The sequence below is a fragment of the Jaculus jaculus genome, chromosome X, assembly GCF_020740685.1.
Source record: "Jaculus jaculus isolate mJacJac1 chromosome X, mJacJac1.mat.Y.cur, whole genome shotgun sequence".
Lineage (NCBI taxonomy): Eukaryota > Metazoa > Chordata > Mammalia > Rodentia > Dipodidae > Jaculus > Jaculus jaculus.
The window spans coordinates 112,895,345-112,913,511 of record NC_059125.1 but is presented as its reverse complement, the minus strand read 5'-3'; the positions used below and the strand labels follow the sequence as shown (position 1 = coordinate 112,913,511).

General features: G+C 39.7%; 1 protein-coding gene across 3 annotated transcripts in view; it reads right to left on the bottom strand.

Moving 5' to 3' along the window:
- The window catches only part of Dock11 (dedicator of cytokinesis 11), a 225,854-nt gene that overhangs the window by 147,530 nt on the left and 60,157 nt on the right, over nucleotides 1–18,167 (bottom strand). For all 3 annotated transcript variants that reach the window (XM_012951928.2, XM_004671477.3, XM_045141070.1), the window contains exons 2-6: nucleotides 13,193–13,309; nucleotides 13,015–13,104; nucleotides 11,905–11,987; nucleotides 10,716–10,785; nucleotides 10,018–10,113 (exon numbers count right to left, since the gene is read on the bottom strand). In XM_012951928.2, coding sequence (XP_012807382.1) covers nucleotides 10,018–10,113; nucleotides 10,716–10,785; nucleotides 11,905–11,987; nucleotides 13,015–13,104; nucleotides 13,193–13,309 — 456 coding nt within the window. The remainder of the gene's footprint in view (nucleotides 1–10,017; nucleotides 10,114–10,715; nucleotides 10,786–11,904; nucleotides 11,988–13,014; nucleotides 13,105–13,192; nucleotides 13,310–18,167) is intronic.

Below are 18,167 nucleotides of genomic sequence, written 5' to 3'. Positions count from 1 at the left end.
TAAAAAAACACAGATTTATTGTGCTAGAGTTCTGTAGGCTAGAACTCTGGCATGGTCTCACTGAACTAAAATGAAAACAGGGAAAAAAAACATTTTCATTTCCTTATCTTTCCTGCCTTCAAGAAGTTTCCCATCTTTGTGGCCTGAACTCCTTTCTCCATCTTCAAAGTCAGCCACACACTACCTTTCTTTGATCATACTTCTGTTCTCTTGTATTTCTCTGACTCTCCTGCCTCACTCTTCTACTCATCAAGGCATTTGTGTTTTCAAAAGAAGAGAAAGAATCCCTTCATGATAAAAGTCATACAGAGCCTGGGAATAGAAGGAACATATCTCAACATAGTAAAAGCTATTTATGACAAGCCTACAGCCAACATATTACTAAATGGGGAAAAACTGGAAGCTTTTCCACTAAAATCAGGAACAAGACAAGGGTGTCCACTGTCCCCAGTTTTATTTAATAGAGTTTTGGAAGTCTTAGCCATAGCAATAAGGCAAGAGACACACATAAAAGGGATACAAATTGGAAAGGAAGAGATCAAGTTATCATTATTTGCAAATGACATGATTCCATACATAAAGGACCCTAAAGACTCTACTAGCAAACTGTTAGAGCTGATCAAAACCTACAGCCATGTAGCAGGATACAAAATAAACACACAGAAATAAGTAGCCTTCATATATGCTAACAACAAACACACAGAGGATGAAATCAGAGAATCACTCCCATTCACAATTGCATCAAAAAAAATAAATAAAGTACCTTGGAATAAACCTAACCAAAGTAGTAAAGAATCTCTACAATGAGAACTTTAAAAGACTCAAGCAAGAAATTGCAAAAGACACTAGAAAGTGGAGAAACATCCCTTGTTCCTAGATTGGAAGAATCAATATTGTGAAAATGGCAATCTTACCTAAAGCAATCTACACATTTAATGCAATCCCTATCAAAATTCCAAAGGCATTCTTCAAGGAAATAGAAAAAAAACAATCCAAAAATTCATTTGGAATCACAAAAAACCTCGAATATCTAAAATAATACTGAGCAACAAAAATAAGGCTGGTGGTATCACAATACCTGATTTTAACCTATACTACAGAGCCATAGTAACAAAAACAGCATGGTACTGGCACAAAAACAGACATGTAGATCAGTGGAACAGAATACAGGACCCAGATGTAAGCCCAAGTAGCTATAGCCACCTGATATTCAATAAAAATGCCAAAAATACTCATTGGAGAAAAGACAGCAAATGGTGTTGGGAAAACTGGATATATATCTGCAGAAGGATGAAAATAGATTCTTCTCTCTCGCCATGCACAAGAATTAAGTCCAAATGGATTAAAGACCTTAACATCAGACCTGAAACTCTGAATCTGCTAGAGGAACAAGTAGGGAAAACCATTCAACATATTGGTCTTGGTAAAGACTTTCTGAATACAACCCCAATTCCTCAGGCAATAAAACCACAGGTTAATCACTGGGACCTCATGAAATTACAAAGATTTTGCACTGCAAAGAACACAGTGAAAAAAAGCAAAGAGGCAACCTACAGAATGGGAAAAAAATCTTCGCCAGCTATATATCTGATAGAGGATTAATTTCTAGGATATACAAAGAACTCAAAAAGTTAAATAATAAGGAATCAAACAAGCCAATCAAAAAATGGGCTATGGAGCTAAATAGAGCATTCTCAAAGGAAGAAATACAAATGGCATATAAGCATCTAAAAAAATGTTCTACGTCACTAGCCATCAGGGAAATGCAGATTAAAACTACATTGAGATTCCATCTCACTCCTGTCAGATTGGCCACCATCATGAAAACAAATGAACATAAATGTTGGCGGGGTTGTGGACAAAGAGGAACCCTCTACACTGCTGAGGAATGCAACCTGGTCTGCCATTGTGGAAATCAGTGTGGAGGTTCCTAAAACAGCTAAAGATGGATCTACCATATGACCCAGCTATAGCACTCCTAGGCATATATCCCAAGGACTCATCTCATTTCCTTAGAAGTACGTGCTCAACCATGTTTATTGCTGCTCAATTTATAATAGCTGGGAAATGAAACCAGCCTAGATGTCCCTCAACTGATGAGTGGATAATGAAGATGTGGCACATTTATACAATGGAGTTCTACTCAGCGGTAAGGAAAAATGAAGTTATGAAATTTGCAGAAAAATGGATGGACCTGGAAAGGATTATACTAAGTGAGGTAACCCAGGCCCAGAAAGCCAAGCACCACATGTTCTCTCTCACATGTGGATCCTAGCTACAGATGATTGGGCTTCTGCATGAGAAGGAAAATAGTTAGTAGCAGAGGCCAGTAAGTTAAAAAGGAGATATAAAGGGAAGAGAAAGGAAGGGAGGAGGGTACTTAATAGGTTGATATTGTACATATGTAAGTGCAATGATTGAGATGGGGAGGTAATATGATGGAGAATGGAGTTTCAAAGGGGAAAGTGTCGGCAGGGGAGGGAGGGAATTACCATGGGATTTTTTTTATAGTCATGGAAAATGTTAATAAAAATTAAAAATAAGAAGATAAGGAGATATTTAGAAAGGGTGGGGTGTACCAAACAACTCTTAAAACATGGAAGTGGAAGTCAGGATAGGGTGTGTGGGAGAAGGAAGAAGGGAAAAAAGATAGGAAGGGACACAGAATAATTTGTTGGAGGGCTGGAGAGATGGCTTAGCAGTTAAGCGCCTGCCTGTGACACCTAAGGAATCCGGTTCAAGGCTCTGTTCCTCAGGACCCATGTTAGCCAGATGCACAAGGGGGCACATCGGTCTGAAGTTCTTTTGCAGTGGCTGAAGGCCTTGGCATGCCCATTCTCTCGATCTATCTGCCTCTTTCTCTCTCTGTCTGTCGCTCTCAAATAAATAAATAAATAAATAAGGGCTGAAGAGATGGCTTAGTGGTTAAGCGCTTGCCTGTGAAGCCTAAGGACCCCAGTTCGAGGCTCAATTCCCCAGGACCCACGTTAGCCAGATGCACAAAGGGGTGCACGCATCTGGAATTCACCTGCAGTGGCTGGAAGCCCTGGCATGCCCATTTTCTTTCTTTCTCTCTCTCTCTCTCTCTCTCTGCCTTTTTCTGTCTGCCGTTCTCAAATAAATAAATAAAAAATAAACAAAAAAATTTTAAAAACTAATTTGTTTGAAAAACACCAAAAGGAAACCCAGTTATTTATATATTAATAAAACTTTTTAATAAAAAAGACGATTATGTTTTTACTGTATCTGCCTAAATAATTCAAGATGACCTTCCTATTGGCTGATTAGCAAAATTAATTCCCCTTTGCCATGTAGTGAATTTTTACAGATTCTGTGATTAATACATGACATCTTTGAGGATTTTTAGTCTTACAACCACATTGTTCAATCTGTATTTAACAAAAGAAAGATATAAACCATGCACATTTTCACAAGCAACTGGTGTTTTATCTATATGGGATCTATTTCCTAAACATGACTTATTTTATGACTTCTCATTCCAATACAGTGTGTTTGCTTAGTGTTGGATTAAAATTTAAGTAGGGATATACCACATGTTGGTTCTCCATTCATCCAATGATGGGCACCTGGGTTCATTCCAGTTTTTAACTATTATGAATTGAGCAGCTATAAACTTGGTTGAGCAAATATCTCTGAGATGTGTAACTTTTAGGGTAAATGCCTGGTAAGGGAATAACTGGGTCTGCTGGTAACTCTATATTCATCCTTTTCAGGAGTCTCCAAATTGATTTCCACAGTGGTTGTACCAGCTTACATTCCCACCAAAAGTGAATGGGGATTCCTATTTCTCCACAGCCTCTCCAACATTTGATTTTTTAATTATTATTTTTTTTCTTTTTGGTTTTTTGAGGTAGGATCTCACTCTAGCCCAGGCTGACCTGGAATTCACTATGTAGTCTGAGGGTGGCCTCGAACTCACGGTGATCCTCCTACCTCTGCCTCCTGAGTGCTGGGATTAAAGGCATGTGCCACCACTCCCGGCTCTCATTTGATTTTTTTAATGTTTGCTACACTTACTGGGATAAGGTGGAATCTCAGGTTTTTTTTGTTTTGTTTTGTTTTGTTTTGTTTTTGCATTTCCGTAATGGTTAGTGATGTTGAACATTTTCTTAAGTGTGTGTTAACTACTTGTAATTCTTCCTCTGAGAACTTCCTATTTAGTTCTCTGTTCCACTTATGGAATGGGTTGTTTGATTTTTTTATTGTTTACTTTTTGAGTTCTTTGTAGATTCTAAATATTAGGCTTTTGTCAGTGTTATAGCTGGCAAAGAGATGTAGTATATATGCACGATGGAATTCTACTCAGCAGTAAGAAAAAAATGACACATTGAAATTTGTAGAAAAATGGTTGAATATGAAACAGTTCATTTTAAGTGAACTCAGACAACCACAGAAACACAATAGTCGCACGATCTCACTCATCTCTAGTTCCTAACCTGGATCAGTCCAAGTTGCTGACATAACTGAATAGCATCTTGAGGCTTGGAGAATAGAGAGGGCAGGGCTTGGGAGATGGGAAAGGGGGGATACAAAATCTGAACCTAAATTTAAATGGTACCATAAAATCCTATACACTGGAAGTCAAACTAAGGTGGAACCCTCAAACAAACCTTAGAGGGAGCACCTGCACTGAAGTGACATGAAGAGAGAAAGACAAAACCTAACCTCAAATTTCTCCTTTTTCAGGCTGGAGGAATGGCTTAGTGGTTAAGGTGCTTGCCTGCAAAGCCATAGGACGCAGGTTCGATTCCCCAGGACCCATAATGGCCAGATGCACAAAGCATTACAAGCATCTGGGGTTCGTTTGCTGTGGCTGGAGGTCCTAGCATGCCCATTTTTTTTCTCTCTCTCTCTAATAAAAAATTTTTTTAAAAAAAAAATCCTGTTTCTCTTTCTTCTCTGGATTTTGCTTGTCTTTTTTTTTTCTCCCTTGGTGCTTGCTGGTAATTCCCTGCACTAGGATGTGGTCTATATCTACAATGAGCTATTAATCAGAGAGCCCTACTAGATCTCCCAAAAGAAACAAAACAGACTTCTTTCAGAGCACTTGATTACCCGCCAGAGGTAATGGTAAGACCCTACTGCTGAAGACATGAAACGCTGTTGGCAGGGACCATGGAGAGTCCTAATTAGAATCCCAAGGAGAGTCATGCCTCAGATAATTAGCCCATCTAGTGCTACATGAGCTGCCAGGGGAAAGTGGCCAACATCTGTCCAAGCAACTCAAAGTCTAAGTGACTCAGAAGCAAACAACCTGACATGATGCTCACACAAGTGCAATAGTGGCACACAGCCATGCTGGGTAACCAACTACTCTTGGATTGGCTAACAGATCCACTCAGTGGAAAGGAAACCATATCTGGAACTTGGAAAAAGTCAGAATCATATCCACATAATGATTCTGCTTTCCACTGTTAAGCTCACACTAATCTTACACTACAAAAGTGCCTAAACCCTTATAATTCTCTCTAAACTAATAACGGTTATCCCACTTAACTGGTGCTGACTTCACTATCCATTGGAGAATGTGCTTCTCTTTTTCAGATGGGAAATGGACTTGAGGAGATAAATGACCCAGCATACTCTAGCCCGGCCCCAGCTGAAACTACAGAGCAATTGGGGAAATGAGCAAGAGTGCTGTGCTCTCAGTTAAGCTGTTATCAGAACAAAAGTGATGAAGAAAGATACTGAGGACACTCAACTCCTACCAAACCAGAGATCCAGAGGCTCCTAAGTGCCCATCACTGAAATGTACTTAAAATGCTCCAAGCATGTCTCAGAGGGGACAGAAAGACAGAGCCTCAAGTTGCAGCATTTTGCACAGAGACATTGCCTCTCCCCCATAACTGACTGCTGCCTCATAATGCATGACCCCCAATCCCCATGGGGTTGACCCGCATCCTCAACGAGGAAGGCCTTTTCAGAAAAGGGTTAGGAAGGAGGGAAAGGATGGTACCAACATGTGATGTTTACATACAAAATTTGTCCATATCTAATAAGTATGGAATTTTTTTTGTATTTTGATAATCTTAGGGGAGGAAAGGGAGTCAAAAACTACAAAACTCAGAGCTACAGTCATGAGAGGAGGCATTTGTACTGCTTTATAGCTTAGAACATTTGACAACAATTAATGATCTATTTTAAAATAACTACTACAGAATATTTTGAATGTTCCAAACACAAAAAAAGTGGTGACAAATGTTTAGATTTATAGATGTGCCAATTACCCCAATCTATTCATTGCACATTACAGACATGTATTGAATGTCACACTGTGACTCATAAATGTGTACACTACATAACCTCTAAGATTTCAAAAACTATATAGGACCATTTTCTGATAGTCTTCAGTGTTATAACCTCCATACATGCATTTCTGTAACCTAATGACTCTGATAGGAGATGTTCTCTAATAAAGACTTCTGTGTCACTCTAGTCTATAAAGAGAATGATAATCTGGCTCAGGAGTGAACCAGCATACTGGCCGAGGGGATAGGACTACCTAAGTTCAAATCTCAGCTCTTTAAACTTGGCGTTCTGGAGTTCCGGTTAAGATGGCGGTGTAGGTACCATGCCAAAGCAGCCTAGGGGGGAAAAAGACCAAAAAAAACCCAGCAAAATACACACTTTTACTAAAAAGTGAGGTGTATAAGAAATTGAAGCGGCAGCGGAATAGAAGAGTTCCAGAGCATCCAGAGCCTGCACAGGCGGGAAAAGTGGCTCCGGCAGCTCAGCCAACCGCCGCGGCGCACCAGAAAGCTGCCAGGCTCGGCTCCAGCCGCAGGAAAAGCCAGGTGCGGGAGCTTTCCCTCACACCGGCGCTCTCCGCAACTCGGGAAACGTGAGGGGAGAGCGGCAGCGAGCAACAGAGGAGCAGACCGCGAGGTAGAAGAACGCTTGGAGCAGCGAGAGAACCAGAGCAGCTGCGGCTCCCTCTCCTCCCCCATCGCCTGAGCCCAGCTCTGGCGAACAGAGCAGCAGCCAGGGACCCAGCCACGCCAACTTGGGCTGACAGCAGGACCCAAGCAGGAGCAGAGTTCGGCAGCAACATCAGCGGCTCCAGCACCGGTAACAGTGGCCCCAGCAGCAGCAGACCCAGGAGTGGCAGCAGCGGCAGACTCGGCAGCAGCAGCTTCAGGAGGAACAGCGGCAGTGGACACAGCAGCAGCAGTGGTGGCTCCAGCAGTGGCAGCTCCAGCAGCAGCAGAGGCAGCAGCAGCGGCTCGGTTTGCCCCGCAGGAAAATCAAGTGCCCAGCTCCAGATATCAGAACAGCAGCCCAACGACCCAGGCAGCAACTTGACTGAGACCAAAATCATCCAAGGTAACTGGGATTGCACCAGGGAAGGGTCTCACTTGGTCGCAAGCTGACTTGGATCCCTCAAAAGACCAGAAATCTTAACCTCTTTGTTGATAGAGGATCTGGTCGTTATAATAACTAGTCTTGCATATATACTCGGGGCTGTTTTTGATTGAATGTGTACAGTGTTTAGTTAAATTTTAGAATCTACCTGTATTTTATTCCACTCAGCCTGCTTCAATACTCCTATAGCAGGGAAACTCAACCCCTAAGAACATCTTTGTAGATACTCTGAGAGTCTTAAGAGTCACACCTAACACCTTAAGGTCCTACCCTGAAAATATATTACATCAAATCAATTGATACAGCTAAGAATACACAGCTAGCTAGAAAACCCAAGCATTAACTTAATCCAAGATGCAAAAATATATACATTATAACACAAGAAACACTAAAAAGCAAGACGATATAAATCCACCTAAAAGTATTAATGCATCAGAAATGTCCTCCAGTGAGAAAGAGTTAGAGGAAATGCCTGAGAAAGAGTTCAAAAGAATGATTATAAATATGTTCAAAGAGGTCAAAGAACACATCAAAACAATCAAAGAAGAAATCAAAGAGGAAATCAAAGGAATCAAAGAAGATGCAGGACACCAATTTAATGAAATAAAGAAGGCAATACAAGACATAAATAAGGAAATAGAAATAATAAAGAAAAACCAGTCAGAATTACTAGCAATGAAGAACACAGTTAATGAAATAAAAAACTCTGTAGAAAATCTCACCAGTAGGATGGATGAGGGAGAGGACAGAATATCTAAGCTAGAAGACCAGGCGGCAGATCTAATGCAGTCCAACAAAGAGAAAGACAAACTTATAGAAAAGTATGAGTGGGAATTTCAAGATATTCGGGACACTATGAAAAGATCCAATATAAGAATTCAGGGCATAGTAGAAGGAGAAGAACTCCACTTCAGAGGCATAGTAGGCGTCTTCAACAAAATCATAGAAGAAAATTTCCCCCAAATTGGGAAAGAGGTGCCAATGCAGATACAGGAAGCCTTTAGAACCCCAGCCAGACAAAACCCAGAAAGAACCTCTCCTCACCATATTATAATCAAACTTCCAAACACACACACCAAAGAAAAAATATTGAAAGCAGTTAGAGAGAAAAATCAAGTTACCTACAAAAGCAAGCCCATCAGGATTACAGCAGATTATTCAACACAAACTTTTAAAGCCAGAAGGGCTTGGAGTGATATATTCCAAGTTCTGAAAGATAACAACTGTCAACCAAGGTTACTTTATCCTGCAAAGTTATCCATCCAAATAGATGGAGAAATAAAGACATTCCATGACAAAAGCAGGTTAAAGGAGTATTTGAAGACAAAACCAGCTCTACAGAAAATACTTGATAGAATCCTCCATGCTGAAGAAAAGGAAAAGCACACATATAAGGAACCTAGATAAACTTGGCATTCTGTTTAATGATCAATTTTCTCTGTATTTTATTTACCACATATGTAAATGAACAAGAAATGGGTAGTACCTATTTCATGAGGCTTGTATGTGAGTTAAATGAGATGCAAAACACAAACAAATGAGCTGCAGAACAAATTCAGGGTTATGCCTGACACACATGAAGTCCCCAATAAATGGGCTGTCCCAGTAGCATGAATGCTAAGGCCCATGCTTAGATGCACCAGACATACAGGAAGCATCTTACAACAGGGACTCATTATCTTAGGGGTGGAAAGTGAAAGTGAGAACACAACATGAGCACTGAAGAGAAAGCAGCAGGCAAACTATTAAATTAAGATAAAATTTGAGTTTTCCCTTGGTAGACACCCATGGTTTCTGCTTGCAGGCTATTTGAAAGATTGAATGACCTTTAATTCTTAATGGAAGTGTGAATCATCCTCAGCAAACCACATGATCTTATATTCAATATCTGAAAGAACAGTTATATTTAGTCTCAGGGAATAATTTGTTTTTCTGCTCTGAATCTTCAAGCAGCTCGTTAGTTTTTCCCTTTGGATTTTAATGGCTCTTCACTGCCTCATGAACAAAAGGCCTCATGTTTGATGCATTCAAGACTCTAAGTGATTCACCCCATTTTTACTGTTTCTACTTTTGTCTCCTACAAGCCAAACCACGAAATCCTCTAAACTAGGCTCTTCTTACCATCCTCAGGCACTCTCCTACACAGGAGCTAATTTTCTATGTTTCTTACACAGTGTGAAGGCATCGGACATAAGGGGCCCTCATACTAATATCTAAATAGTTCCCCACAGTCACTTATTTAATAATCACTTAATTAATATTTGCTAAAGAAACAGATTATCTTATCCTTTCATTTATTACATTCATTGCTACATACAAATCTCTGGTGCCCTTTTTTTTTTCAAGCAAGTTTCATTCAATTGACAGCTTCCTTCTTAAACTGCCTCAATGATAATAACTACACCATACTCCTTTAAAAAGTTATACTTCTAAATTCATGTGGATGGTTTGGAGTTTTAAAATTCCATGTATGTGTTAGAATTCTTTAAAGACTTTTGTAAGGAAACAAAGTACAGTGACACATATGTATGAGAATGCCATAAAGAAACCTATTACTCTATATGCTAACCTAAAAATTAATAAAAGGAAAAAGATTTTGTGATAGCCTATTATAAATGATAGAACACTTCCTACCTTCATGGTAACTGTGATGGTGCTATTTACATTTGCTTTATGCAACCAGCCTTGTTTAATCACACCACCCTTCTGAGAACATAAAGAAGATGAGTCCTGAAATAGAGGAAATGCCATTAGTAAAATAGCAGCCTGACAGCCATTTAATTAGTCTACATTTGGGGGGCACGGAACTGGGTCTTGTCCCTATTTCCCAATCAAAACATAAAGTTATCCTCCTCATAAATATTTAAAATTGTTGACTATACAATGCAAAGTCCTGTGCTACACATACAATAGGAACTCAGTAGTTACTGAATTGCCCACAATGTCATCGGGGAAAGTCTTCTACAGTATGTAAACAGTCAGACTGCACCTTGAAATGTTACAGATACTGGGACCATCTGTCCCAAGAGGGATCTCTCAGGCAGGTGACTTTAGATAAAATCCCAACACTACATGTTTAATATAAGGGAAGCAACTCCACAAGCCCATCCAAAGGTGAGGGAACATGTTTACACACATATCACTACCCATGACACTTGGTTTTTTTCTACACCCCATTTAGAAATGCAACAGTTTTTAATTCATTTGTTAGAAAGTTGGTCAATGATGCTCAAAAACAATGCCTTTCAGGATCTTTTCCCAAAGATTTTCTTTGGTATGTTTTTCAGCAGAAGTGCCCTCGAAGAAACTAGTACAATTGCTTCCATCATTACCTCATCTTTCTCACAGTCCTCATCAATCTCAAAAACATGATTAGGAATCTTTTCTGGTCTCAGAGATTTGCTGAAAATGAAAGAAAATTGTTTTAGATACTAAACATAACAGGCCAACAACAAACAAAAGTGAGATGAGTAGATTTCATTCTTTCACATACGAAGGAGAAAGCCTTCTCTCCATTCAAAAAGCAGACTCTCATGCTGGAGGACACTTGCATAGCTTTGGCTTGTCTGCTTGCCTGCATGATTGACTGTTTGGCATTGGCAGCATGACAGAGAAAATGCCAGGCCTCACACATTCTAAGCAAGAGCTCTTCTACTGAGCTGCCTCCTCAGCTGGGCTTTGCTTTGTGTTTAAGAACTCCCACATGTGCTGCCAGCTGCAGAGACGCTGGAGCACATACTGAGTCTAGGAGAGCAGAAGTCGTTAAGAAACATATGCCAGAGCTGTCAGCAGTGGTGGAACTTTATCTTTCCCTGGGTCAAAACAGCAACATAATGTGATTCTGGCTTTACCATTTGTTTGTTTTGAGAACTTGGACTGGTAATTTTAGTATTTTCTTTTCTGGGAAAGTGGGTTTGAAAACTTTATTTTAAAAGGTTGTACTAATGTCTTATTTCTCTCTTGTTTTAGTTGTAATTCTTATTTCCTGCATGACATCCTGAGAGGCTAGTGGTAGTATCAAGGAGAAATAGGTGAAAAAGGGAGAGCTCAGACAGGTTAAGTGGTGGTCCAAGATCAGCTAGTTAGTAAGCAGCAGCAAAAGAAATAAAGAAAGACTTGACCAATGACAGTTTGGCTCCAAGGTCATTGTTCTCATGCCATTCCTTGAATTCAGTTGACAGAGATGTGCTTTCCCCAAAGGATATCTGAACTAAATATCTTCTAACATCTTCACTGACACCACTGGGAAAATGCACATGACATTTTCCAGAATCAACTCAAGATTATTTGATGATCAATATAGATGCACCAAAGCCAAAAAGTGAGCACAGTCATTTTAGAAAGAATGCCAATGAGCAAAGTTAAAACAGGGTCAGCGAGTCAAAATGCTGCAAGCCAAGTCTGCTAGCTGTGTGAAGTTTTGCTTTGCTATAAATTTCAACAGAGGTTCACAAGTGTTTTTTTTTTTTAATTCAATTACTAATTCCCCTCTTCATTGTTTCCCTTGAATGCAAAGCTTACCATGGCAACATTCGAAAGTCCCCAGAGAAGTCTTCATACTTATAGTTTACCACATGCCAATCTGTGCTGTAGGTCTTAATACACTAAAAGAAATAGAAACAGTAATTTAAACATTGGAAGAGGATACATATATCTACTTTTAAAAAATATTTATTTATTTGAAAGACAGGCAGATAGAGAGAATGAGAATGGGAACACCAGAGCCTCCAGCCACTGCAAATGAACTCCAGACACATATGCCACCTGTGCATTTGGCTTTCCCTGGATAGTGAGGAGACAAACTTAGGTCCTTTGGCTTTGCCGGTAAGTGCCTTAAATGCTAAGCCATCTCTCCAACCCCTATATCTACTTCTTTAAAAGTCCGGTAACCATGGTGGTGTATGGCTATAATCCCAGCACTCAGGAGACTGAAACAGGAGGACTGTGAGTTTGAGGCCAAGCTGGGCTACATAGAAAGACTGTCTCAAACAGACACAAAAAATAATCTGGTGCAATACAAACAGACTTTAAAAACACCTTAAGAAACCTTGCTCTGGTAATCTTTCTTTGGAGGGATCAAGTATGTTTCGCTGACCCAGTTGATGACAATAAATTCAAATTCATAACTTTTTGAATAGAGTACTCAAATATAAAAGAAATATATACAAAGAACTTACATTGTAAACTTTTTAAGCTGTATCCTCCCTATCACATCATTTAGACTTGCTACTCAGGTTAATTCAGCTTAATAAAAATGCAAAATAAAATTACTAAAGGAAAAGTACTATAACGAGTTCACGTGAATTTTGAACTTTTATTTATTTATTCATTTTTATGTTTTAGAGAGAGTGGGAGAGAGCGAGAGAGAAAGAGAATTGGTGCACCAGGGCCTCAGCCACTGCAATCAAACTATAGATACTTGTGCCACCTAGTGGGCATGTGAGAACTTGCACTTGCCTCACTGGTGTGTCTCTGGCTTATAGCATCTGGAGAGAGACGGAACACGGGTCCTTAGGGCTTCTCAGGCAAGCACCTTAACCATTAAGCCGTCTCTCCATCCCCAAATTTTGAACTTTTAGATCACATATATATGATGAATGTTCTTCTGTGGCTGGCCACTGAGCCCCTTACCTCTTTGACAAATAAACTCTGGGCCCTCTTCTCTGCATCTTCTGGCACAGTAGACTGCATGGTTCTGCGTTGGCGACCTATCACTGAGATCTAGAAGGCAAATCATATTCTTGCTCTTAGTTAGATCTGATTTCAAAAATGAAGTGCTTATTGTTTACAAAAGTGCTTGTGAACTCACAGATATGTCTTCCATGGGGAACATAAGCAAGTCTCTGAGAGGATCGCTGTAAATCTGTGTTTTCCTTTGGGCGATAACATTCTCATAGTCCAGAGGCTCAACAACCTTGGCCTTTTCCTTTATAAGAGACCAAAGAGCAAGCTGTTATGGTCAAATTCTCAGAAGAGAGCAATTCCTCTTTGTGTACCAAAGATACACTATTTAACAAGAGAAGGGATTATTGACACTAATAAATACTTACAGACTCTTCAACAAGAGAAATCTGCACAAGTAGACACAACAAATAAATGCATATACCAAACACATGCAAACATGGACTCCCCCTTAACTAGCAAGAAGAGCATTGAAGAGATAGCACCATATTCTACTTATTTATGTGTCTTGTAAAAATGTACTCAATTTTAAGTAAAACAAAAAAGGGTAAATTGAGTTCCCCATGAGTTATTTACTGAAAGTGCACTATTCCCCAGGTAACCAAAGAAAGGTACACTGTTCAAAGACTGTGCAATATTCCAGCATCACTAGGGTAAGCCTAAGTCCTGGAAATGCTGTGATCAGGGTAAGGTTCCATGGGGCAAAATCAGTGGGCTTTCATTGGGGCCACTGTGAGCTGACCACTGATAGTAGGGCCCCAACCTACAGCTCATGTTACAATAAATAGGGTCAATGAAACTGAGAAATCCAGAATGACTTAGAAATAAGAGTAACAGTAAGAACATTAATGGAGCTCTTTCTATATGATGAGACACTTTGCTTAGTGCTTTCTCTATGTCTTAGAATGCAATGCTTCTCACAACTTATGAAATAGGTGTAATCATTTTTCCCATCATACAATTGAGGAATCCTTCGATGTAGGCTATATAACTTGCCCACTGTCAAGAGTCAGAAGTCAAACCCTGGTCTATGGCTAAGAAAGCTGCACTCTTTCTTATCCATGCAGCCTCTACTCCACTCAGAAATATATGAAGATATTAATATAAAAGGTATTGAACTTGAAATATGATCCCAGTACCTACTTGACCAACATATCATGATCTTATATGTCAACTATTTTAAAATATTGTTATTTCTTTATTTGAGAGAGTAAGAAGGAGAGAGCCAAAGAGAGAGTGGGCGTACAAGAGTCTCTAGCCATTACAAACAAACTCCAGATGTATGTGCTACCTTGTGCATCTGTATTACATGGGTACTGGGTAATTGAACTTGGGTCCTTAGGCATTGCAAGCAAATGCCTTAACCACTAAGCTATCTCTATAGACCATGTCATCTATTTTTATTTATTTGAGGGGCAGGGAGCTTCTCCTAATTGGAAGACCTAGACCTGTGAATGAGGTTTCGTCTCTAAGAGAAGTATAAAAAGAGATTAAAGCACTGACTATCTTTTCCTTCCAATATGACTCAATTATGAATAGTTACAGCAGAGAAAAGGGAAAGCTTTGACATATTCACTGCTGTAACCCCAGCATCTAAATCAGTACGCAGCACAAGGTGGGCATTTAAACACTAATTGTGGGATGAACTTTGTTATATTCAGATTTAGTTGAAACCCTGTCTTTACATGTAGGCTATAAAGATAGGCATATATTACTGGTTACTAATTATGTTTTATTTAAATGAAATGTTATTAATAAAAACTTCATAAAGAAAATTCAAATACTTTATATTTAAGATAAATTATAACTTAACTATGGGCTGGGAAGATTGCTCAGTGGTTAAAGACACTTGCCTGAAAAGCCTGTTGGCCTGAATTTGATTCCCCAACACCTATATAAAGCCAGAAACAAAAAGTAGTAAGACTGCTCTTTGTATAAAAGAGACCTTGGTGCACAAATACACAGACATGCACACATGCAAATAAGTGGATAAAATATTCTTTAAGAACTTCACCACCAGCCGAGCATGGTGTTGCATATCTTTAATCCCAGCACTCAAGAGGCAGAGGTAGGAGGATCGCCAAGAGTTCGAGGCCAGGCTGAGACTACACAGTGAATTCCAGGTCAGCCTAGGCTAGAGTGAAACCCTACTTCAATAAACAAGCAAACAAACAAAAAAAACCTTCACTCACATTTGAGGAAGTAAATATGTTTAACCTGATTTAAACATTACCTAATGTATCCATGCAGCCAACATTACATGGTCCCCCATTCATATATAAAACTTCTGTGGTTTTGTGTATTGGTTAAATGTTGAAAAAATGGCAAGGGAGCTGGGTGTGATAGTGCACACCTTTAATCCCAGCACTTGGGTGGCAGAGGTAAGAGGATTGTTGTAAGTTCAAGGCCACCCTGAGACAACATAGTAAGTTCCAAATCAGCCTGGGCTAGAGCAAGAAACTACCTTGAAAAAACAAACACACAAAAAAAGGCAAGGGATCTGTTTATTGGTAGAGTGCTTGATTAGTATGCATAAGGCCCCACCTGGGTTCAATTACCAGCACCACAAAAAAGTTAAAGCCTAAAAGTTAAAAATGAACCTAATAACATTTAATATAGTCATATATTAAATAATATATTTATATTTGTGTTCAAAATATTTGAGACAGGGGATGGAGAGATGGCTTAGCGGTTAAGCGCTTGCCTGTGGCTTAAGGACCCCAGTTCGAGGCTCCGTTCCCCAGGACTCACATTAGCCAGATGCACAAGAGGGTGCAAGTATCTGGAGTTTGTTTGCAGTGCCTGGAGGCCCTGGCATGCCCATCCCCCCCCTCTCTCTGTTGCTCTCAAATAAAGAAAGAAATGAACAGAATAATTTAAAAATATATTTGATACAGCGTCCAGTATACTGTATGTATACAAACCTTACAGAATGGTTTGTAAACATGGTTCACAACAGGTCACAGCTATATTGAAGCTCCATATCTAAAGGATTAAAGTAAATCACTATCCAGTAGCAATCAGTATTCAACAATTCTAAGTGATCCTGGCAAAGACAGACTTTATTTCAAGTCTTACATTCAGATTTGTTGGCCTGTGGGATCAAAGTAGGCCTGTCATCCCTACCATGTCTATGCGTATTACAGCAAAATGATCTGAAATAGAAAAAAACAATCCTATTGGGGAACTCAGAGATTTTTCTGTGAAGGAAATCTTACTCCTTTGAGCCATTCCTACTATGTTTTCATGGACCTGAATGAAAGGAAACATTACATCTTGCAAATCTAACACTTAAAGTCTGTGATCTGTTTTTCAGAGAAGTTGAATAAATAAAGCACCATCTAAGAAAGTGAGCTTCAGATACTGAAAATAAGTTAAAACTCTTGGTGTCACTGCTAACTTGTCTATTCAATATAGATTGCAAAAACAGTTCTCAGATTCAATTTTTAACCTGTTGAATTAGCATTTGTTAACTTCTCTGTACAACAATTTCACAATTTCCTGTTTTAAGTAACTTTGGGAAGTGACAGAAATACCTCCTTTGGCTATCTAATGTAGCCAACAATATAGAAAAACATATATCAAAATGAATCAGTTGTATGTAAGTAGACAAACAGATTACTGAAGGTGGAAAGGCCTAAGCGAGATCAGGAGAAGAGATTGAATATAAGAAGGGTGGGGGAGGGTTAATCAAAATTCAGGATAGTGTAAATAATACATGATAACCTACTCTTTTGGACAATGGCCATCCAGAAGCCATAGATGGTTATTAGAAAAAAATTCAGTGCCATGGATATGATACCTTCCAGTGAGTTGCCCCCCAAACAATACAGGCTATTGTCAAGGCTCTTGGTTTCCCATTAGGAATAGATGCTAAGACCCTATTGCTGAAGACCCCATACGCCTGGGCTACAAGGTCAGCAGCCCTATGGGAGACAGAAGCCATCAGTGGTGAAAACAGTGGACACTCAAGTTTGACAAGCCAGGCCAAATGAGCCAACGGGTGTAATAATGGCATGTCTTTTATAGGAGTAAACCAACTGCTCTCTAATTGGACTGGAGACCTGCTCTATAGGAGAGAATACATGCCTGGTACTGAAAACCTAATCAAAAGCCCATGGTAGGAGCTGGAGAGATGGCTTAGTGGTTAAGCGCTTGCCTGTGAAGCCTAAAGACTCGGGTTCAAGGCTTTATTTCCCAGGACCGATGTTAGCCAGATGCACAAGGGGGCACATGCATCTGGAGTTCGTTTGCAATGGCTGGAGGCCCTGGCACGCCCATTCTCTCTCACATGCACTCGCTTGCTCGCTCGCTCTCTCTCTCTCTCTCTCTCTCTCTCTCTCTCTCTCTCTCTCTGCCTCTTTGTCTGTCTGTCGCTCTCAAATAAATAAATAAAAATAAACAATTTTTTTAAAAGCCCATAGTAGAGGAAGTCATGAATATTAAGAGTGTAATGCCTGCTCTTGGCTGGCTAAATGCATGTATTATGCCCACCAAACTGCCCTGAAAGCACTACACTAAATGTTGATATTCATATATTAATGTTACTTTCACTTTTGGTTAGAGAAGCTCCTCTTTTCAGATGGCGGTGACCCCAAGGATGACCCAAAAGACACCACAGTGCTAACAAGACGTGATGGATTAATGTTGAGCACTGAAACATCTCTAGCACACCTTCCAAGGCTCAGAGTCCATTGTGGAAGAAGTGGCAGGAAAGAATGTAAGAGCCAAAGGAAGGATAGGACTGCTGCAATGCAATTCTACAAACAGAAATTGACTTAGATGTCCATGAACTCACAGTACCTAGCAATACCTTCACCACACCCATAATAGGAGGAAAAGATGATGACATCCAAATAAAACACGGACTAATGGAGAAGAGGAGGGGATATGATCAAGTGTGGATTTGTGAATGGGAAATTAGGGGAGGGAGGGAATTATCATGGTTTATTGTCTGTAAGTATGAAAGCTGTCAATAAAAAAATAAATTAGTTCCAGGTGTGGTGGCACACACCATTAATCCCAGAACTTGGGAGGTAGAAAAAGGAGGATGGCTGTGAGTTCAAGGCCACCCTGAGACTACATAGTGAATTCCAGGTCAG